We start from the raw sequence: 23,587 nt of genomic DNA on the forward strand, positions 1-23,587 counted from the left end.
AAAAAATCTTGTTCGTCTCTAAAGTGCAAGTGGACTGAGATGTGTCTGTTCTCCTGCACACCAGCAGGGCTTCCCGATGGAACGAGCAAAATCAGGGGAGAGCCAGCACAATACAGAGTGCAAACAAAAACTGAAAAATGTGTTGGCAGTGGTTAGATTAGGTTTATTTAGGAATTAATGTGCTTGATAGGAAAGAGGAGAGACAGAGATGGCTCCGAAGAAGAAGAAGAAGAAGAAGAAGAAGAAGAAGAAGAAGAAGAAGAAGAAGAAGAAGAAGAAGAAGAGTTGGTTCTTATATGCCGCTTTTCCCTACCCGAAGGACCTCCCTAGAGGAGAGGGTAAGACGGAGTGTGGCACTTCTGAGGAGGAGGAGGAGGAAATTGCCCTAAGAGCAGCAATCTGGAGACAGACAAGGAAGGACGCCTAGCAGGAGAGAAGGGGCTGACCTCCCTATCCTATCTAATTGTCTTCTTGTTGCCCCCTTCAGGGTCTTCTTCGCCGCTTCTTGGTATACCAGGCATTGCCTTTTCCAGCAAAATGAATCCTGTGCCTATTTTCCCAATCGAGTGATAATACTTTTTTCCTGGACTGTACCACTTCAAGCGTCAGAGCTGAAACTGGGACTGCTTGAGGGGAGACAGCACAAAATCCCAGAGACCCAGGTCACTTTGGGTGCCACTGAGGGATATTAGAAGAAGAAGAGCTGTTTTTTTTTTTTTTTATAACCCCCTTTTCACTGCCCAAAGGAGTCTCAGAGCAGGTTACAATCACCTACCCTTCCTCTCCTCACAACAGACACCCTGTGAAGTAGGTGGGTCTGGGAGAGCCCGGACAGAACTGCTCTTTGAAAATAGTTCCAGCAGGACTGTGACTGGCCCAAGGTCACCAAGCAGGATTTGTGTGGAGGATTGGGGAATCAAACCCAGTTCTCCAGGATCATCTAGTCCAACCCCTGCAGAATGCAAGAAACTCAAAACTTACAGCATTGGACTAAGGCCCACGTTCAAATCCCCATATTGCCCAGACACTGAGCAGCCTTGGGCCTAGTTGTACTTTTTCATTAGGGTGCTACTTCACAGGGTTGTTGTGAAGACAAAATAGAGGAGGGGAAGAACTCTATGCACAGCCCTGAGCTCTGTGATGGAAAGGTGTGCGCTGTAATTCCGGGGGATTCCCAGGTCCCACCTGGAAGCTGGCATCCTTATCCCCAAATTAGTGAGCCTTACACTGGAATTTCAAATATTGCCACTCCAAGTGTTACTAGCGTTTCTTAGTAACAGCATTGCTAAAATAAGTACAGAGTTTAGAAGAAGAGGACTATGCATTCTCGCCTTTTCATTGTATCCTTGAGCAGGCTAATGCTTGAGCAGACCGTGTAATTTTGTTTGCTTTTAAAGGCAATTTTATTTCTATGGCAGGAAAAGAAGAACTTAGGACAGGGGTAATCAAACTGCGGCCCTCCAGATGTCCATGGACTACAATTCCCAGGAGCCCCTGCCAGCGAATGCTGGCAGGGGCTCCTGGGAATTGTAGTCCATGGACATCTGAAGGGCCGCAGTTTGACTACCCCTGACTTAGGACATCTTACTGCGTATTAGCTAGCTCTGAAATCCTATGACCTTTTGCAAAGTAAACAAAACCCACAGTGTGTAAGGGGGGGGGGGACGCTGACAGGTTCAGTCTAACTCAAGTGTTTCCTTTTCCCCAGTATATTTAAACAAGTGACTTCATCCTGGAAATCCCTGGGAAATGTGAGGAACCAGAGCTGAGTGTGGCCTGTACAGTCTCCACCATATACCCACCTCACGTCATCTCGTCACATGCCTGGATGCTTTGGCAGGAATGTCTTGGCATGGTTACTAGCTGGAGTACTGCCAGGGGAACCTAGTCTAGAAAACGAGGGACGAAATCGACCGTATTTCTTGATGGACGGATGGTGCAAATCTTTCGAAAATTAACTGTGATGTTTTCATTGTAATCTTACCCTGGATGTTTTCAGATGACAATTGTGAACCAACCAGAGCCCTCTCAAAAAAGTGGGGAGGGCAGTATATAAATATAACAACAACAACAACAACAACAATAAATCTTTGTCCAGTGGGGTTTGAATTACAGGAGGATTATGCCTCCCTCGATATAACGAATATCTTTTTTTTAAAAAGGTGACAGACTGAGAGTGCCTGGGTCCACTGTCATCCCAGGAGAATGCTGAGCCCCACAGAAGTGTGGGCGTGTGCAAACGGGGCGCAAGCTTTCAAGCTCCCCAGGACTCTTCATCAGACTGGATGTTTAAAAAGGGAGCCGGGAGAAGAGCTCTGCCGTCCTCGAAAGCTTGTGCCCAGTTGCATGCCACCTTGGCCACATTTATTTCACGGCTTTTCTTAGGGGATTTTGCTCCCTGCAAGCAACCCCCTCCTCCTGCACGTTCGAGGCTGTCCGAGAAATCTCGAGAGCAGATTTTAGCAGCCGCGCAGCTCCTAGTACCCTCTCCCCCCCCCTCCCCGAAGACAAGCTCCCGAGGTGTCCTTGGGCTGCCTCTTATAAAAGGCGCTCTGGAGATGGTCTCCTCTGATGGATCCCCGGGACTAAGCGCCGGAGCACGCCAACCGGGAGGAGGGTCTCTCCCCGCCCCTCTCCTCTGCTTCGGGTCTCCAAGCGGGACATTTACAGCAATGGAGAACGGGGAAAGGCTGCAAATGAAACTGGAAACGCGCCTGCGCAAAAAACATGGGAGCTAATCATGTCCTCCACCCACGCTTTTGAAATCTCTTCTATGACAAAATGAGCCACCCAATCAGCGAGTCAGGATGGCCGAGCGGTCTAAGGCGCTGCGTTCAGGTCGCAGTCTCCCCTGGAGGCGTGGGTTCGAATCCCACTTCTGACAAAGCTTAGTTTTTTTTTTCTCGCCGGGCTCTAAAAATGGTCTTTCTGAGTGCATCAAGTGAGGTCTTCTAATCTAGGCCTCTGGTTTCGCAAGCCGAATCCGCGGGGACTTCGGGAATGGCTCTGGATGCGCTCTTTCTGAAAGGCTGGCCGCAGCGCAGGAAGCCTCCCGTCTCTCCCGCGCTGTTTTCCTTGTCCGGGATTTGCAGGAGAAAAACACGCGCGGGCCCTTCCAGTGGGTTTTGCATCTCGGTGCAATGAGACTATTGCAGAGGGGGGAAATTACAAGTCGTAGCAAAACTCCCAGATCTCAATTGCAGCCAACCCCAGAGTTTTAAGTTTGTATTTAACGAATAAAATCAACACCGCGTACTTTCAAAACTGCTGGGGACCAGTATTGCTTTTTTATTCCAACAAGGGTGGGAGATACCGATTGTAAAAGCTGAAAAGAGCTGCGGGGGGGGGGGGGGGGGGGAGAGTAGGAGAGGAATCAGCTCCTATCCCTTCCACGACTGAGGCCTTCGTTTTGTGGGCACGGTACCGACCCATTCCAGACCTTCCTCTGGTCCCCAGACAACTGGTTCCCAGGCAAACTTGGATCTAAACTAGATGCTCTTGGCTGGGGGAAAAAACAGGACAAAACAAACCGGGCTAGAAGTCCAGCCTTCCATGGGTGGATTCAGGTGGGTAGCCGTGTTGTTCTGAGGTAGCAAAACCAACACTCAGTCCAACAGCACCTTTAAGACCCCCAAAGCTTTATTCAACCTTGGTCTTAACGGTGCTGTGGGACTCAATGCTTGTTTTCCTCCCATGGTTGGTCAAGCGCGCCACCTACTGGTGCGGGTGGGACATTATCAAAGGACAAGCGTCTTTTGCGCCCATCCCCTGCTACTGACGGAGGGGTGGGGGTGGAGAACAGGGCAATCCTTTTTCTCTGAGCTACCTGTGACCATTTCCACAATTATTACTTCCTTCTTTTTTCATGTTGGATCCTCAATTGGTTATTGGATTTGGCATTATTATTATTATTATTATTATTATTATTATTATTATTATTATTATTATTATTATTATTATTATTATTATTATTATTACACAGTTGGGGGGCTTTTTCTTCGAGTTTTCCTTGTTTCCTCTTTCTGTCTTGATCAGGGATCCCCAACCAGAGGGGGCCCTCAGCCTTTCCCCTTCTACCTCAACAGACTTGGCCACAAGCTAGGGAACTGGCTGCTTCTGTCCAGCGGGCTCGGTGGTGAGGCCATGGGTATAAATATCAAAAGGGGGAGAGTTGTCTGTGTCGTGCTATGGGGGCCTGGGCGGTCTTCTCAGCTCCCGCCATTCTTTCAAGCCAACATGAGGCAGAGCCACCGTGGAGTGAAAGTATGGTGAAGGGTGGTGATGTCACTTCCTGCGACATGTCACTTCCATGGGGTGCGACAAGGAGGTGTGTCCAGCTGACATCACTTCCGGGGGTTCTCGAAGCTTGAAAATTTATTTCAGGGGATCCCCCGGCAGTCAAAAGGTTGAAAAAGGCTGGTCTAGATGCATTTCGCCTTCTGCTGTCCGCATTTGCCTTGTCTATGAACTTCCAGGTTTGGGGTTATTTTTTAGCATATGTAGTAAACCTGATGCCAATAATGCAACATGACCATCCGGTAGCTTCCCCCCCCCCCCCCCCCGCACACACACACCATTTTCTAAACATCTCCCTCCATCTGCCATCCACGCACATGTTTAGCTAACATTCAGAAAATGGGGATGGGGTAGCAGGAAGTATCTCAGGGGTACAAGCGATCTCCACTCTGGCACAGACAATTCCGTGAGTCAGGAAAGAGGTGAACACCATGCAAGACGGTGCATTCTGCTCAAGGGCTCTCCCCCCCCCCCCCCCCGCCCGCCATTGGCACAAGAGTCAGCCACCAGTAATATGGCAAAAAGTAAGGCTTGTAGCATTATTAACGCCCCCATTCATAGCACAGTGCTGGGTTATTGAGCATGAGCACATTGAGACATGTGGAGGTACCAGCACACGACATGCACATAATCTCTGCTAAAAGGAAGGGCGGAAAAGGGAAGCTTCCGTCATCCAAGACCGGCAGAGATTGCTGCTTAGGAAATAAAAGGCTACTGTTTCTTTGCAAATAGGGAATGATAAAATGAGGTGACAACAAAGACAGGAAGCTCAGAAACGTAATGTAATATAATACTGTAAACAGAAGGGGAAAGTGGAGGCTGCTGCATCTCGTAGCTGTGCGGCATATTTGTTATCTCATGCAAACAAAGGAGATGGGGTGGAGCGGGTGATAGGCAGTTTCTTACATGTACCGATGACATCTACCTACACAAGAGGAGAATCTGGAGGCAGAAAACCATTCCAAATCCCTGAATTCCCCAGAAGCAAAATTTCAACGTGCAGAGGAAACTGAAGAGGCAAAATTTCAATGTGCAGAAGAAAATGAAAATTTCAATGTGCAGAGGAAAATGAAAATTTCAATGTGCAGAGGAAAATGAAGAGGCAAAATTTCAATGTGCAGAAGAAAATGAAAATTTCAATGTGCAGAGATAAATGAAAATTTCATCGTGCAGAGGAAAATGAAAATTTCAACGTGCAGAGATAAATGAAAATTTCAATGTGCAGAGGAAAATGAAAATTTCAACGTGCAGAGATAAATGAAAATTTCAATGTGCAGAGGAAAATGAAAATTTCAATGTGCAGAGATAAATGAAAATTTCAATGTGCAGAGGAAAATGAAAATGTCAATGTGCAGAGGAAAATGAAGAGGCAAAATTTTGACGTGCAGAGGAAAATGAAATGGTTGTTTCTCGGGATTCTGAGAATGCGGGGTGAGCAGGCAAGAAATTTGGATCTGCGCTGTTGGCGGCAGAATTTTGTGTAGCATTTTTTAGTTTCTTCAGGTATTTAAAGCTGGGCAGAGGCTTCATTTGCAGTGTAAAAAAACAGGCTCTGGAAGGAGAATTATTTATTTATTTATTATATTTATATACCTCCCTCCCATGTGGCTCAGGACGGTTAACATTGGAATTGTCTCAGCATCATACAATACAACATCGTGGCTTGAATGCATAACATTTTACAAACAGTAAGTAAACAATAAGAACTTGCACAAACTTTCAAGGTACCATGACCTTTGCCTTAAACAGACTTATTCCCCCTCCTTGAAAATGGGCACCCACTCTCCCACCCCCAGCCATTGCATCCAGGGCAGAAATCCAACAGCCATGGGTCTCATCCAGGCAAGTTCAGCATTGTTAAAGGGATACCACTCACTCCAGGAGCCTGCCCAGCATCTTCACAGCCAGTGGTTTGCAGCCAGTTCATCAGGATTAATGACCCTGGCCTGTCCTTCCAGAGTGGGCTTGCCGCTGCCTCCCAGACGTGTCGGAGACGACTCCCTCCCTGAGTAGAACATTAACAGCTGCCTGGGGCTGGTAAATCGTTCCCCCTTAGCTAGCCTAACTAGCCAAGGGTCAAACACTGTCGTCCCCCCCCCCGGCCCCTGCCCATAATGTCCGGTCACGTCCACTGGTGTTATGCCAGGGGGAAGTGTGGTCGTGATTTATTTAGCTAACATTCGTGATTTATTTATTTATCCGGCAGAGTTAAAAACAGACACCGGTAGAATAATATAACAGACATAGCCAAGGAGGCACAAGGGTCATGCAGACAGGTTGGGCCCTCCCCCTGAATACCATGATCTAAGTTTTCGATCCAGTCAAGTGCAACTGAGGAGCACACAAAGAGCTACATCATGTGTTCATAACGCTCATTCCCAGCAGCTTCCTGGGAGAGCAAAATGACCAGCGGTTTCTGTTTGCCCTTTGCCAAGTGGTCCCACCCTGCTGCCGAAGGTTTGGCTCGTTCCAGCAGGGAAGACAGATTAGTCTATTGCACAAAATGAAACAGAAGCCCAGGGCACCAAGAACCTTGGGAGTCCAGTGACCTTGCTGGAGAAGGCCGGGAATGTGTGCTTCCCCACAGCCCAGCCTAGCACACAGGAGGGCTCCTTACCTGGATGTGGCTGATCTGGTCACCTGGGTCCACATCTTCCTATCGTTCCATCCTCAACCTCCCCATAAAGCTATTTCGGGTTGCCACCCAATATGTTTCTGAACAACTTTAAAAAACATTTTGGATGTAATTTGGGCTGAGTTCCCCCACCTTTTGGGAAACCACCTCCCCCACCCCGTGCAACCCCGGGGTGTCCCTGCACTTGCGGAAACAAGTAGGTATGTGTGGGCCTGAATAGCAGTCTGGCCCAATCTAATCAGAATTCAGGAACGACATTGGTTGGCTTTGGACACCCCATCGGGGGTCACCCTAAGCCAGCTGTGAATTGATGGCACTTCCCACCCCCCACCCTCTTGTAGCTGTCAGGCAAGCAGATGTTTTGTTCCTGATGGGGGCGATTGTATGTGTGGGGGGGATGGGGGGCAGTCACAAGTTTGTACCAGGTCACGGGCAACGATGTCCGGGCCCTGGACCAAGGGCTGGCTTGTGAGTCTATGTCTTAACCCCCCCCCTCCCCCCCCCCCACACACACAAGTAGATCAGTGGCAGGTGTTGGGTTCAAAATCCGACATTGCCATTAACCTCTTTGGATGATTCTGGAGCTAGTCATTCTCTTTGGGTTTAACCCGCCTTATAGGGCTGTTGTTGGGGACGCTAAAAGAGGGGAGGAAACTCTGTAAGCTTCAGTGACTGTTGGGAGTCAGGGAGGAGAAAGTGGGGAGAAGGTCCCTCGCTGAAGAAACTTCCTGGCTTTTCTAGTTGTTGTTGTTTTTTTCAGGCTTTCTCACTGGGCATGGCCAAGCAGATCCCTGAGCTCTGGCAGCACCCCTGTCCGGTCTTCACAGAGGCTGGCTGACAATTTCCCACTCTGCAGCCCTCAGGCTCTCCCCCAGAAAGCCCCAGGCTCTTGGGTCTCTGGGATCACAGCTGGCTGTTTCTGAAATCGGTGCATGTTTTGGTTTTTAAGGGAATCCCCACCAGATCTACCATGTGGATGTGTGGGTCACTGTGCCCCCAAAGAATGGGAACGGCTGCTCTAAAATAGCTATGCCCAGGCTGGCAGCTGCAGTGCTGGAGGAGAATTGTGGGATGGGGGGGGGACTGTGTGCAGCAGGCGAGGGGCCATCAAGGGAAAGGGAGACAGGTCGCCAACTTCTTCTCCTGGCTGTGCTCCTGCACTTGGAAACAGCATCCTACAGAACACAGAAACAGCCCTGCTGGGTTGGCCCAGTGGTCCATCTAGCCCAGCGTCTTGTGTCACACATGGGCCACCCAGATACTGTAGCTGGCCAGTGAGGAGCAAGAATGGCCAGGCATTGTTCCTGCCGTCCGGAAAGGCAGGTGGTGACGTTTCTGTCCACCCCATCTAGCAAACCTCCCCAGGGAGTTTCTCCTGCTTCCTTGCCCGCACGCCAGGCCCGTTGCCTAAGGAGAGAGGATGCCATCCTCCAGATGGGACCTGGATATCTCCTGGAATTACGTCTCACCTCCAGAAACTGGTTCCCCAGGAGAAAAGGGCTGCTTTGGGGGGTGGCCCCTTTGGCATTGTACCCCGCTGAGGTTCCGGCCCTGCCCAGGCCCCACCCCTAAATCTCCAGGAATTTCCCGATCTGGACCTGGCAACCCTAGTCCCCCATCCCTCGTCGAGGGCCAGGGGGAACCGCCCGCCCCTTCTCCTCCCGTGCCCGAGGAAGGGTTAAGGAGGCTGCCTAGGAACGCCAGGCTCGCCCTCCTCCCGGGACTTGGGCGCCGCCGGGTGGCCCAGCCCAGCCCAGCCCTCCGCCTCTGCGCGCCGGCGGACGGACGCGCCTTCCAGGCACCGCTCCCAGCTCCCCCGGCCGCCGCGCAGCCCACCGCCCGCCGCCCACCTGCCCGCCCTTGCGCCCCACCCCGCCCAGGTGCTCTGCCGAGGGCCGCGCCGCCCGGACGATGGCCGACTTCCCGGCCAAAGTCAGCACCCGCACCAGCACCCCCGCCGGGGCGCACGGAGGCGCCGCTCCCTCGGCCGGCCTGGACCTCGCCTTCCTGCGCTCCCCCTTCGGCGTCTTGATGGTCGTGGAGATCGTGAGTGGCCCCGGGGGATGGGGACGGGGGCGAATCCGGGCGAGGGCCGCGCGGCTGGAGGTCTTGGCCGGGAGCACCTGGGGGCGGACAGGAGGAGCACGGCGGGGAGGGCTTGTAGGAGGCGCGGGGCCCTCGTAGCCCAAGTGCTACGGGAGCGCGCGGGAGGTGGGGGGTGGGGTGGCAGGTGCCCCCCAAAGTGAAAAGGCATATTACTCTGAGTGTCCTTAAAGAGGGGAAGGGGGAGGAGAGAGCCAGGGCCCTGATCCATGGCGGGGGAGGCACCGTGTGGGCCCCCTGGAAGGCTGGGACCATAGCACTGCTGCATGTGCTGATAAACCGGCCCAAGGTGGAGGCCAAGGGTCAGCCTGGCAGTGGGCCAACTTGGGTGGGTCCCTCCTGGTCTTTTTCCAGCTCTGCTGTGGCTCGAAATGGGTGGGTGGTGGATGTATAATATATGGGAGGGGGGTGAAGCCTCTTGCACTTCAAGCCCTCCCCGGCCTCAATCTGAAGGACCCTGCCCTGTTTCCAGAGGTCTGCCTGTGGGGGGATGCTTTGCCCACTCCTCTGGTCCTTCCTTGACAGTTTCCCTGCTTGCAACCCCTGGGTGCAAATCCTTCTCTTCCGTTTTCCTACACCTGCATGGGGTTTAACACCCCCTCCTTTCCAGAGCCCTGGACGAGGGCAGATATGCCTCCCCCCTTCCCTGGATCAGGGACCAGAGGAAGGTTTCTGTTCTCCTTGAGAGGGAGCCTGCTGGCTCATTCCAGTAGGATCCTTCTTGGGCTGGGCTCTGCCTCTGCTCCCCCATCCCACCCCCACTGGCGACTTCTCCTCCCGCCCTGTGAGAAGCACCCAGTCGCAGGCCTGGACGAGGGAGAGAAGCTGGGTGCTCTGAGGGGCACCAGCAGCCGCCCTCCCTGGCAACCAGTTCAGTTTGCACAGGGGGAGAGAAGAGCGCAAAGGGACCGTCCATGTCCCGTGGTGGGAGAGGAGGAGGAGGAGGAGGAGGAGGAGGAGGAGGAGGAGGAGGAGGAGGAGGAGGGCGGACCTGCGGCTGGGGCTGGCCCTTTTCAATGGGGGTTCTTCTCCTTAAAAAGCGCCTAAATGTCTCCTGTGGGACTGTTTGGGATTCTTGCCACAGCCAGTGCAAGAACCTGAAGAGCTCTGACTTGGGCCTCTCGCTTGTCAGCGCTTGGAAGCTAAGCAGGGCTTGTCAAGAGCAATGTTTGCATGGGAGACCATCAAGGAAGATGGAGGACGTTAGGCAGAGGAAGGGAACAGCCACCTCTGCTCCTCCCTTGCCGTGAAAACCCCACAGCCCTGGCATTGGTTGGCAACCGTCGGCTCTAATATGATGTCTTACAAATATTATTATATCTGAAGGGGAGGCGTGTCCAGTCTGCTGGCTTTCACACTCTCCCTGAGGGGCACTTTGTAAGATGTTGGTCAGAGTGCATCTGGAGAACTCTGCAGTTCTGGAGGCGTCGATTCAAAAAGGACGTGGACAAAATGGAGAGGGTGCAGAGGAGAGCGACAGGGATGATCCGGGACCTGGAGACCAAGCCCTATGAAGAAAGGCTGAGGAGGTCAGCCTGGAGGAGAGGAGGTTGAGAGGGGACATGATGGTTCTCTTTAAGTATTTGGAAGGTTGTCATTTGGAGAAGGGCAGGGAGCAGTCCCTGTTGGCAGCAGAGGACAGGACCCACAATAATGGGTTTAAACTTTGCGTAAAACGATGCCAGCTAAATATCAGGAGAAATTCTTCACAGTCAGAGTGGTTCAGCAGTGGAATCAACTGCCTAAGGAGGCGGTGAGCTCTCCCTCATTGGCAGTCTTCAAGCAGCAACTAGACAGTCCCTTCTCCTGAGTGCTTGAGGCTGATCCTGCGTTGAGCAGGGGGTTGGACTAGGTGGCCTGTATGGCCCCTTCCAACTCTATGATTCTATATGATATTTTATCCCACCCCCTCCTATGAGAAGTTCAGGGTTGCCTACAGGATGTCCTGCACACTGTGGTTTTATTCTCTTGGTATCCCCCCAAAATGTGGCTTAATTGAATCTGTCAAATGACTTTGAGCCAGGAACTCATTTATGCGCATCGTGGCCAAGCAGGGCTTTGGACCCAGTTCAATATTCTCATGCGTGCTCCCGCACTGCAGGATTTGCACATGTGTAAAAGCATGTTGTTTTGCAAATGAGTTTGAAATGACTGTACATGGCAGGCAGCCTCCAGTTGTCTGCTTCTCCCTGTGGCATGTGTCCGGGTTGGAGGATGGTGGCATCTCAGAGGAGGGAGCCTTCCAGCTCCCTTCCGCTCCCTGGGCCCTTTAAGGGGACTGGATTTGGCCTCCAGCAGGCCAGATGCTGACCTCAAATCGGGGCTGGGAATAAGGACTGGGAGTTCCACTCTCAAGGTTTTAAGGGGCATGGTTTAATGGCTCTTCTCTGAGGTGGCAGGAAATGCCTATCTCAGAGTTCCCTGTACTGCCTCTGAAATTTCAGGAGCTCTTTGGGAGGGGGGGGGGGGCAGAGAGCCCTTTGCGAGAATCCACCCAGTGTGTGCCTCTGATGGAGTAAGGGCCTGGTCTCGGCAAGCTGACTCAAAGAAAATGTGAGACCCGTGTTTCTATGAGCTATGCCAGGCTAAGGTGGCTGGCTGCCCTTTTCTCATCTGTTGTTTCTCATGAACAGAAATTGCACACTAGCAACTAAGAAGCAACAGTAGGACAGTCTTTGTTTGGTCATTCTTCCACAGTGTTTGGGCTCCCTCCCATCACACCCCACCTGCTACAATGAGATTGGGGAAGTCTTGGACTGATGCTTTTGCGACTTGCCCGTCGGAAGTGTGTACTTGTGGTCGGAAGCGTTCGCTTGCGTTCAGAACAGCTCGTAGTGGTGTGGTGAGCACTTCTGCATCCAGGGATATGGATGCATGAACTCTCAGTCCAGAGGCAGACGAGGAGACCAGTGTGAAGCAGTGGTTAGTGTGGGATTAGAATTTGGGAGATTTGGGTTCAAAATCCCTGCTTTTCTTTGAAATCTGGCTGTGTGATGTTGGACCAGCTGTTCTCTTTCTGCTTAACCTACCTCACCGAGCCGTTGTAAGGACAGTGTGGAGGAGAAGGGAATGTTCTCGTAACTTGCTTTAAGTGCCCATGTGTCTTGCTTTCTATCACTTGTAGCTGCAGGGATCTATGCAGGATTTAGGGATGCCAGTCTCCAGGTAGGACCTGGCGACCTCCCAGTTTTACAGCTTATCTCCAGGTGACAGAGATCAGCTCCCTTGAAGAAACTGGCTTCTTTTGTAGGGTGGACTCCATAGCATTATACTCCACTGAGGTCTCTCCTCACCCCAAATCCCGCCCACTCCCAGCTCCTCCCGCAAAGTCTCCAGATATTCTCCAACCCAGAGCTGGCAACCTAAACAGAACTGGCCCTTGTGAACTTAAGGCAGGTCATGCGTATCAGAAAGCTGAATTTGTTTCCGCATTCCTGATTCATGCTTTCTAGTTCCTTATTTGCAAACCCAACCACAAGTATTGATTTGGAGCTGAATGCTTTTTAAGTATCTTAATTTCTTATGGTTGGATTCACAAGCAAAGCAGTGGGAACAAACTTCAGCCTTGTTTCCACATGTGGAGAAGGAACTTCTGGGTCGGTGTGTGCTGGGTCTCAGGCAGAAACCCCTGATCTGAGAACCGGAGTGTCACAAGCATCACAGAGGACCCCTCTTTTCGGCTCTGAAATGTTGAAGACGGTTGTTTCTCTGGGAAGCAGGTAAAGAAGCTGTGCAGAGAGACCAAGAAAGCCACACATCGGAGTGCCTGAAGAAGTGTGCATGCACACGGAAGCTTCTACTTAGAATTAAGCTTTGTTGGTCTGAAAGGCGCCACTGGATTCATCCTTGGTTCTATGGGGGGGGGAGTTAAAGTATTCCTGCATGGTCAGATCCCCCCCACCCATCAGCCCTTCTTGCAATAGACCTGGCTCAGTGCTCCTTCTTCCCTACGCAGTCTCTTGGCCACAGTTCTGGATCTTTTCTTCTCTGGGCCAAGGCACAGCCCCCTTGCCTGGCTTGTGACAATGGGCTTGAGGGTTGGAAGAGGGACAAGCGTGGGAGTCACAGGCACTCAGACTATGCCAGCCATGCGGACAATCCGGGGAGGCACAAATGAGAGACAGGACAGAGAAGCTGAGTGTTTGGCGTTTCAGGCAGGATCTCCGTTGCACCCTCCCCCCAAAAAAATTGGTGGAGCCAGTGTACACATGGTGCACAAGAGTGAATACAAGGGAGGGACTAAATGGGGTGGGGGTATCTATGGCTCTCCAGATGTCCCTGGACTAAAATTCCCATGAACCCCTGGAGAAAATGGCCACCTAGAAAGGTCGACTTTATGCCATCATCTCCCACTGAAGTCTCTCTCCTTCCCAAACCCTGCCCCCCTTAGAATCCACTCCCCAAATCTCCTGGTAGCCCTAGAGGGGAGGGATCTCAGCAGGTCCACAGCTATGCCTCCCAACCATATTCTGCATGATTGACCCCTTTGAGGCTTTCTCAAAGCCTCAAGAATGTCTCAGGGGTTTCTCAATGGTAAAAAAAGTTGAGAAAGGCTGGCTTTGAACATCAATGCTTGGACAAAGATTTGAAAGTATTCTGTGTAACTGAAAAGTTTCCTGCTACCAGCAGTGTGATTGTTGACACCCCCACCCAAATATTAGACATTTTCTCCAGATTATAACATCAGTGAAGATGTGAAGGGATCCATAGCCTGTTTAATACATTTCCACCATGACATACAAGGTTAGTCAAACTGCGGCCCTCCAGATGTCCATGGACTACAATTCCCATGAGCCCCTGCCAGCGAACGCTGGCAGGGGCTCATGGGAATTGTAGTCCATGGACATCTGAAGAGCCACGGTTTGGCTATCCATGACATACAACATACGGGATAGCAACACCTGGTCAGGATTAATGGGTAATATTTTCTGAAAGCGCATCTTTTTGGAAAAGTTTGCATTATTGATCACTGCATTATTGATCACCTACCCCATTCGCTGCTGTTATCAGCACCTCAAGTCGGCCCGCTCCCTCTGAAGCTCGGGGGTCACCAAGAGCAGCTTTTCAGCCACGTGTCTTTGGCCTCCTGAATGGACTGCTCTGGTTTTCTTCTCTTTGTTTCTTTAGTTGTGTGTGTGTGTGTGTGTTTTTAAAGAACACATCTATTGTGGGGTTTGCAAATGGCAGACATAAAAGAAAGCATTGTCCACGCCGAAAGAACAGCAGGGCCTCTGGGAGCTGGAGCGTTTGTCTTGGGGACAAACAACGCCCCCCCTCTTCTTTTTTTTTTGATTCAACAGCGTTTCTTTCATGGGCACAAGCAATGAAGACTTTTGTAGAGTCATCAGTGGTGGGTCAAGAACCCGGGCAGCTGCTTTAATGGCGTCATCCTCCTTCCCACCAGCAAGAATCGCCAACTTCCAGGTGGGGCCTGGAGATCTCCTGGTGTTAAAACTGATCTCCAGGCTACAAAGATTAGATCGCCCGGAGACTGTATCTCCTCACCCAAATGCTGACTCCCAGGCTCTTCCCCCCCAAAAAAAACCTCCAGGAATTTCACAACCGGGAGTTGGCAACTGAAAGCCAAGGAAGGCAGGTGCTAATATCCTGCTCTCTGAAGTAAGTAGGCTGGACTTTGATCATTTTGTGGGAAAGGCCCATCAGTCCTGTGAGACTAGGCCATTAGCAGGTCATCTAGTACAATTCATTTCCCTGGAAGGCAAGAAAAATAACGTCCTTCTTTATCTTATAGTAATAAGAGAGCTTTCAAGGAGCCTTCATGGCCCATGTGCATTTCGCTCCACATCAGGATTCTTCAAGGGCCAGACCAATGTTGTGTCCATCTGTGTCAATCTTTGAGTCAAAAAGGACTCCTACTGCTGTTGAAACATGCCGTTCATGAGTGTAGAGAACATGGACCAGTTTTGCAGAATGAAACAAGGAAAATGGCCTTTCTACGGGAAAATCATCAACATGCCAAAGTTCTTCCCAAAGGGTTGAGGTTTTTCCCGTAGAAAGGCCATTCCCCCTATTTAACTGTTTCTGAATGCTATCTTATTATAAGAAGACAAGAAAGACATTCTTATATTTGTGTAATGCTGGGCAAGCTTTTGTTGCTGTGTTAACATCCTGTGCCCCCCCCCCTCTCGACTGTTTATATTAGCATTAATCAGTTTAGTACATTTATTGGCTTGGGTGAGCCATGATGACAGCCCATAAATACTTGTCCTTCTAACAGTTGCTTTGTGACATTCATTAGAATGCTTGTTTGCAAATACACTAATCTGTCTAGATTATTTAGTTAGGTAGCTGGGTTTACACAGACCTTTGGTATTTGTTTATAACCTGGAGGTTGGCAATCCTGCAAGTAGAATCTCTCCCTCTGGGGGGGGGGGCGGAATGATTAAATACAAAACTAGCCAGAAGCAGATGTGACTTCTTAGCACTGTGGGTCCCATTTGAAAGCTCTTTTACTGCATTCAAGTTCAAACTCTCCTGGGCTGAGTTCTGAGGAAGAAAGGGGAAATAGCCCCGTCTGCATAGCAGAGTTTGCACAGAAGTGTGTGCAGCACTGATTGGCTAGTGCCTTTTGCCATTACCCTAAAATATCACCTGCTCCATCCCTTGATTTCAGTCAACAGGAATGAATGGATACAGAGTTTCTTTCTTTCGTTAGATGGGCAAAACCAATGGCCAGATCTAAGGAGAGGAGCCATGGGTCTGTGACAGAGCATCTGCTTTGCTTGCAGAAAGCTCCATGTTGGATCCCCAGGATCGCCAGTTAAGTGGCTCAAGCAGGAAGTGATGTGGAGTCCTGGACCAGAGAGTCAGGACCTTGGAGAGCTGCTGCCAGTCAGAGTCGAGCAGCAGACCCTGGTGGTCTGACGCAGTGCAAGGCAGCTTCATGCCTTCAGGGTCTGGTTGTCATCCTCACATAAAGAGCCAAAACCCACAAAAGGGCTGCAATGCTCTCTCTCTTGCTTAATGAAACGGTGCTAACTTCCTTGCAGTGCTAAGAGAAGGTGCTTCTGACCCTCCCCTGTTATAACCCCTGCCTCAGACTTTGGAGATTCTGCCTCAGACTTTGCCCTGGCACTAAGCTACTCTGCCAAGTAGCAACAAGGTGCTGACTCCCACCACCAAGGAGCACAACAGGAGCCTGGAGACCAGAGTGCAAGCTCAGCAGAGAGGCCAGCCATGTCAGAGAAGGATGTGTGGGGGGGTCCCTTGTTCTCCTTTGCGCACGCACACTCCAGACAGGCAGAACAATGGCCTCCAGGGAGGGATCCCATTTCTTGGAGGAGGCCGGAATAGGCTGTGGTGGCTGAGTAACCATGGAAACCGACACCCAGGGGTTGCGCACAGGTGCTTGGGGAAGAAACCGGAGCACGGCTGTGGCCTGTTTGGCACGCTTCGACCCTGGTGCTGTGAACTCTGGCTCCTGCATCAGCTGCTGTAATGCTCGTTTTCTCTCTGTGGCCAGGATTAGGCCTGCTTGGTGCAAACACACACACAGGGCTCTGACCTGCACAGCCTAGGCTAGCTGGCTCTTTTCGGATGTCAGAATGATGTATTATTATTATTATTATTATTATTATTATTATTATTATTATTATTATTATTATTATTATTATTATTATTATTATTATTATTATTATTATTGGATTTATTACCCGCCACTCCCTTGCGGCTCGTGGCAGGTTACAACAGTATAAAACCCCATAAAATACATTAAAATCCCATTGACATATCTACAATTAAAAGCTGCCTGGCAAGAGCGGCTAATCAACTACCCATTCCCCCACTAGCGGGTGGAGAGGGGATACTGATGGTACCCGTCTCTTTAATCCCAATCCTCAGGTCCCGGGGGGGCATAGATGTTAAGCCTGGTCTCAACCGTAAACCTGGCGGAAGAGCTCCGTCTTGCAAGCCCTGCGGAACGATGGAAGGTCCCGCAGGACCCGCAGCTCTCCCGGGAGCTCATTCCACCAGACGGGGGCCAGGACTGAAAAGGCCCTGGCCCTGGTCGAGGCCAGGCGTGCTTCCCTAGGGCTGGGAACGACCAACAGATTTTCTCCCACAGAACGTAAAGCTCTGCGGGGGGCATAGGGCGATAGGCGGTCCCTCAGGTATGTGGGTCCCAACTCGCGTAAAGCCTTGAAGGTTAAAACCAAAACCTTGAACTGGATCCGGGCAGCAATCGGCAACCAGTGCAGCTGCCTCAGCACTGGCTGGATATGGGCCCTACAAGGTGTAACAGTTAGGACCCTAGCAGCTGCATTCTGCACTAGCTGAAGTTTCCGGACCAAGGACAAGGGAAGGCCCTTGTGCCATCCTGAGGTCCAGACAGGGTAAAGGTAAAGGTAAGGTAAAGGTAAAGGTAAAAAGGTATCCCCTGTGCAAGCACTGGGTCATGTCTGACCCTTGGGGTGATGTCCTCCAGCGTTTTCTTGGCAGACTCAATACGGGGTGGCTTGCCATTCCCTTCCCAGTCACTACTGTTTTACCCCCCAGGAAGCTGGGTACTCATTTTACCGACCTTGGAAGGATGGAAGGCTGAGTCAACCTTGAGCTGGCTTCTGGCATCGAACTCCCAGCCTCATGGTCAGAGCTTCAGACAGCATGTCAGCTGCCTTACCACCCTGCAGCACAAGAGGCTCTTGTAGGCAGGGTTAAAAGGGTCCTAAAGAAAAACACCACTGTTTTCTTCTTGTGTTCTGCAGGTGCTGGGCTGTTTGGTGTGGACCCTCATTGCGGACACGTACTACCAGCCCTACCCTTCCTATGGCTGGGTGATGTTCGTAGCCGTCTTCTTCTGGATGGTGACAGTCATACTCTTTGCCATGTACCTTTTCCAGCTCCAGCTGAAGCTCTACATGATCCCTTGGCCTATCGTGGTGAGTACTAGAGGCTGAACACTGACCTGGGCTGAGTCTGCACGGAGCTTTTATTCCAATCCCAGGTCGATTCAATCCCTGCCATCTACACTGAATGTGATTTCCAATTTGATTTGCCCATTGCAGCAGCAGCCCATAGTACCTGTCCCAAATGCTACTCCTGGGGGAGGGGACTCTCAAGCATCGCTTGAAGAAGGTCTCTTGCAGGAGGGGGAGATGGGCAGCAATCGCTCCCTCTCCCATGTGCAACAATTCTAAGCAGGAACTAAGCCGAAGAGCGTTTCTCCACAGAGTCAGCTGAGAATCGTAAGCAAGGGGGGCTCGTGCTCAGGATGGCACCAATAAGCCGAGTGGAGAGTCAGAAGTGACACAGTTAAAAGGCAAAGCTCATTCCTTCCTTCCGATGAGGAGCAAAATGCCACCCACCTCTGCTTCTGCTTCCATTGTGCCGGCTAGGAGACAAGCGCCAGGATTGAACAGTACTAACATTGTTGCACGTTTCATAACCAGCAGGACTAAAATCTGTGAGGCCCTTTAAGCTTCGGCTGCTACCAGAATTCCAAAACTGAAAAGACTTGATGCTTTCAGGGCAAACCAGTCAAGCATACTGGGCCAGAGAACACCGTATTCCAGTGTTGTTTGGCACAACTAGGTGGTTCTCTGCCTGGGGATTTCGGAGCACCCGTGATTGTTTTGCCTTTTGTTCTGAATATTTATATCTCTTGCCCTTAGCGTGACATTCAAAGCACCCTGAACGTCAAAAGGCTATAATGCACATATAGCAGGGGAGGAGGGGGGAATAAAGACTTCCACTGATTTATACAGCTGGGGTGTGAATTTGGCAACTTTACATCTTCACAGTTTGTACAATGCCATAAACCGAGGGAGTTCACTTTTTATCCATGTTTTCAGATAAGCGCTGTTTTTTAAAAACAATTGCATGTGAATGTGAGGTTGTTTAGAAATCATATTTTACTTTAAAAAAAATGGAACCATTTGTTTTTGATGGAATAGACAAAGTCTGATGTACAAAGAAGAAGACCACCACGAAGGGTCCTCCTTCTCAGAAGTTCTTTCAGACTGAGATACAGTTAGGAACCTATCTCTTTCTCTCCTCCTTACTATTAAATATATTAGTTCCTAAATAAACTCATATCTACACATCAGTCAGGTTATGCATCGTTGCTATGTTAACTACTCTGCCAACAGTTTTTTGAGAAACTCACCAGTATGCTTAGCACTGATTGGCTAGTGCTTGTGGTCTCAGAAACTCACTTCAAATCAGAATTGGAGAGAAAGTGTATTTATAATATCACGTGTACTAGCCAATAAATTACATCCACATACTGCAGTTCTTCTTACTTCCAAAACAACCCCCCCTCCCCAAGATCAGTCTTGAAGTGGAAAAGATACCTTTGATCTGAATATGGTGAAGCCACTTCCAAAATGGCCCAACCATTCTGTAACATTTGCCTCTTTCTTCATCCTAAATATTTGTTGGTGGGTTTATATATGCGAACCTGCATATTGTCCTGATATCTTTCTTTTTGGTAAGCTATGCCTACAAATTCTCTTTATCTGTCCTTTACTGCAGTGGTCCCCAACCTTTTTCTCACCAGGGACCACTCACCGGGGACCACTCAGCGCCTTTTATTGAGGCCCTGTGGGGGGGGGGGTAGTTTTTTCCTCTACTCTCAACCACTGCCCTAACGCTCTCTGATCGCTATGGTAATGTTTAAACATCCCTTCAAAATAAGATACAGAGATGCCACAACAATTAAGTGTGTTGTAAAGGGCTGGGGGGGGGATGAAGTAAAGGGCCGGTGGGTGGGGGGAGAAGGAGTCCTTCGGGGCCCACCTCCAATTAGTCGAAGGACCACATGTGGTCCGCGGACCACAAGTTGGAGATCGCTACTTTACTGGGTTTGCTGTCCAGAGCATTTAACTATCCAGCATCTTTGCATGAGAACAGATCAGATCTGTGTTCTATTGAGGCCAGAATTTTCTCTCACAGAGTGGCCAATCAGTTACTATGGAGAGCCAAACAAACAGGGCATAAAGGCCAAGGCTTCCCTGATGTTGTCTCTTGGCACTGGTATTCAGAGGTTTACTGCTTCTGTATATGGAGGCTCTAGTCACCATGGCCACTGATGAACCTCTTCCTCCATGAATTCTCTAATTCCCAGGGGGTATTGCTACATCCTCCGACAGCAAATTCTTCATTTTAGTCAACCATTGAGTAATAATGTATTTCCTTTTTTGTCCTTCTTGAATCTACTGTCCACCGGGTTTATTGGATGCTGCTTGAGTTCCAGAATGTTTGGGGAGGACAGAAAAGTTCCCTCTGTCCACATTCCACCCCCCACAACTTTAAATACCCTTCCCTTGCTAAATTGACGTCCCAGACTTTTCAGGCTTTGCACATAGGAAAGATGCTCTAGATCAGGGGTAGTCAACCTGTGGTCCTCCAGATGTTCATGGACTACAATTCCCATGGGAATTGTAGTCCATGAACATCTGGAGAACCACAGGTTGACTATCCCTGCTCTAGATCCTTCATCACACATCCTCCTTGAATGAAGCTGGGATGCCCCTTTCACTAAGTGTCTTGTTGCTGAGCAAGCTTCTCAGGTTTGGAAACTTGAATGCCAGTCTCATTCAAAACCCCTTTTCTCTTCCCTCCAGCTGGTGGCCTTCAATGTCGCAGCCTCCGTCTTGTACGCCACGGCTTTTGTCACGAGCGCCACGTCTGTTGAGCTTTACTCCTGGCCTCATTCGCCGGACTACAACAGAAGAGCAGCTGCCTCAGTAGGTAACCCTTTGCAGCCACCGACTTCTGCCCCTGCTGTGCTTCGTGGTCACTCAGCAGGCCCCCTGGCTCGTCTTTCTCTCACTGACCCAAGAGCCGCCCCTTCCTTGCTGCCATCTGCGCAAACAAAACACGGCTGGCTTTCTGGGGCAGCGCTGGTGTCCTTGTTCAGAGTTTGCAGTGCCAGCAATGAGCTAATCCTCAGTAATTGGAAGAGCAGCTGGAGTGACATTATGCGTTTCTTCCTCCTCTTCCCCCACCCCAATATGTAACCTCTGGGCCATCCCCGAGATACTCACAGCGCTCCTCCTTTTGCCCATAAAGAAGATGCAACCTCTAAGGTACATTTTAAATTGCAGTTGTTGCAAAATGCAGCAGCTAGGGTCCTTGCAAGATCATCTTGGAGGGTCCATGTCCAGCTTGTGCTGAGGAAGCTACATTAGTTACCAGTTGGCTTCCGGATCAGGTTCAAGGTTTTGGTTCTTACCTTTAAGGCCATCCTTGGCCTGGGCCCTGCTTATCTGAGGGACTGTTCTGCGGGTATGAATCTGCTGGTTTTCCTTGGTCCCAGGGAAGTTTGCCTGGCCTTGACCATACTCCTTTCCTGAGCTGAATGTTGGTCCTGGTTTGCTTAGCTATGTTAGTTCCCAAAGAGTTGGACTGGGAAATTCCCCATCCTGGCATGTATTGCACGTACTAACTAGTTCGGACCCAGGTTTTCTATTTAACTTTCAAGATGCTATCTGAAACAATGAACTGCCTGTCCTCATGTATTATTTTTTTTTTTAAAGAAAAAAAAACTATTGAGCATTTTCTTTCTGTGCACTGAGAATCCAGATCAGGGGTAGTCAAAGTGCGGCCCTCCAGATGTCCATGGACTACAATTCCCATGAGCCCCTGCCATGGACATCTGGAGGGCCGCACTTTGACTACCCCTGGTCCAGATTGTCTGGAAGGGTTTTGGGGACAAGCCGTAGCCTGCTGCCCACTGAGAATCCCAGCCCAGAGGGTTCTGCTGTAACTGCTGAGATAACTGATGTGTCCCTTCTCCATCCTTTGCAGTTCTTTGCTTGCCTGGTGATGATCATCTACGGGGTCAGCTCCTGCCTCAGCTTTCGCGCCTGGAAAGGATATGGAAGCAACGCAGCAACCAGTCAAGCCATTTCTAATCATGCCTAAGAACTGTGGCCCATCCCGAATCAATGTGGGCCGGTGGAATAGCTCCGTGGCAGGGCAGTGGCTCATGGGGCCTTGGAGTTCTCTCTTGCCCCCTCCCTGTTTCCTCATCCCGATCTAGGCCAGCCTCTACACTTTTCCTGGCCCCATCTTTTGCATGGCCTGAGCCACAGATGCATGTGTTTTAATGCCATCTAGCCCTAGATAAGTACCTCTCCTGACTTTTTACTAATTGGCTCCAAATGCGGGTCCATGGAGAATAAGCCCCTCTCTTCCTGCCTGGCAAGAGCACAACTTCAGCTTAGTTCTCACAGGCCTGCTTGGTTTTGTGTGTGTGTGAACAGGCCACCCCGGGTCTATCAGCCCCAGAACTTGTGCATCACCTGCTGTTACAAGTCACGAGACTTTTTGCATGTTGTAGCTCGTGCATGTAGAAAGTCAGAGTTGGCATGCAGCAGCCCTTAGTGTCTCATGGCTGGGTGCAAAAAGTATCAGGAAGCATTGCACAGGAAGCAACGCCCACCCAACAGGCCAGTCCCAGCAGCTGTGTTAAAATCGGGGATGGCCAGTTCATACCTGCAGGTAAGCACTCCAGTTCATACCTGGAGGTAAGCACTCCAAGCTGAACCATCCCAGTTTCTTGCTTTCCCAAACCTCCTGGATTTCAAGAATTGGAGCAAAGGTGTATTTAGCCCAACATACACAGAGTGTGGGACCCTTGGAATGCCCTCTGCCAAGGCTTTCTCCCCAGTAACTGGTGTTCAGTGCCTCCAAGCAGAGGGCATGGCTGCTGAATCGTCGAGGGGCAGCAACCACATGTATGCGCCACAATGAAAAGCCATCAAAGGCCAGCGCTGGAAGCAAAATGCAAGGTCTAAGTGATGTTGGGTGGGGGTGTCTCCCTCCTGCAGGCCTCTGTGAATTAGGCCAGAGGATTCCCATCGCCAGGCACAGCCAACTAAAACCACTAAACCCAGCAAGCCCCTTCTCTCCCCCCCCCAGCCCAGCCCCCTGCAGCTTCTCGTGTAAATAATGTATAATTAACTCAGTGTGCATAGCACTTAGAAGGGATGACACGCAGCACGTGGGTGCAACTATACAGCAAGTATTTTATTTTATTATTGATTTCTAAAAAAAATGGGAAAGAAGTTTTGTTTTAAATTAAAGGTATCTAAAATGTGTCGTTCGTTTTTGTCTGAGCTGCCTAATCTCTTTGGCGTGGTTGCAACATAGTGTGTGGCTGTTTCACGCTGTGTGCCTGGGTCTGCTTATTTTTTTTAAACACACGGATGGTACCAACTGCGATCTGGGCATGCTGCAACCCTGCGACACTCTGCAAACATATAATTGGGCAGCAAGCACACCATATGGCTACTGAAGAACCCCTGCTTTCATTTGCTTTTGAGTGTAGGGATAAAGTTGGACATTTCAGTAGACAGCCTGGAATTTGCGGGCAAATTTTACTAGCCTTCCAGCTGTTACAACTTCTGGCCTCTAACCAACTTCCCCCTCTAATCAAACAGTATTGTGTGTGTTACCTCATTCTGCAAGGAAACACAGCGTGGGTGCTTTTCAATCAGGGAATTTCACAGTAAGTACAGCTTCTGGCAGACTTCACGTGCAAAAAGGCTAAACATCCAGCTAAAGTCCCAGGAGTTTAGTCACCCCAAA

At 50.2% G+C, this 23,587-nt stretch overlaps 1 protein-coding gene and 1 non-coding gene across 2 annotated transcripts; both read left to right on the forward strand.

Moving 5' to 3' along the window:
* The first annotated feature begins 2,801 nt into the window (after positions 1–2,801).
* TRNAL-CAG (transfer RNA leucine (anticodon CAG)) lies at positions 2,802–2,884 on the forward strand. Its single transcript has one exon. It is a non-coding gene; the product is annotated as a tRNA-Leu (tRNA).
* Positions 2,885–8,658: 5,774 nt separating this feature from the next.
* On the forward strand, positions 8,659–23,350 carry PLLP (plasmolipin). The gene is made up of 4 exons (XM_077310480.1): positions 8,659–8,977; positions 17,758–17,931; positions 20,617–20,739; positions 21,803–23,350. The coding sequence occupies exons 1-4, from the start codon at positions 8,843–8,845 to the stop codon at positions 21,917–21,919; spliced, it is 549 nt and encodes a 182-aa protein (XP_077166595.1). The 5' UTR covers positions 8,659–8,842; the 3' UTR covers positions 21,920–23,350.
* Positions 23,351–23,587: the final 237 nt, after the last annotated feature.

Source organism: Paroedura picta, chromosome 14 (genome assembly GCF_049243985.1).
Source record: "Paroedura picta isolate Pp20150507F chromosome 14, Ppicta_v3.0, whole genome shotgun sequence".
Classification (NCBI taxonomy): Eukaryota; Metazoa; Chordata; class Lepidosauria; order Squamata; family Gekkonidae; genus Paroedura; species Paroedura picta.

Bases quoted from the DNA above. Each gene is read 5' to 3' on its own strand.
- PLLP (XM_077310480.1), top strand. From the start codon at position 8,843: ATGGCCGACTTCCCGGCCAAAGTCAGCACCCGCACCAGCACCCCCGCC. The intron at 8,978-17,757 runs GTGAGTGGCCCC...TGTGTTCTGCAG, and splicing joins TCTTGATGGTCGTGGAGATC to GTGCTGGGCTGTTTGGTGTG. The intron at 20,740-21,802 runs GTAGGTAACCCT...CATCCTTTGCAG, and splicing joins ACAGAAGAGCAGCTGCCTCA to TTCTTTGCTTGCCTGGTGAT.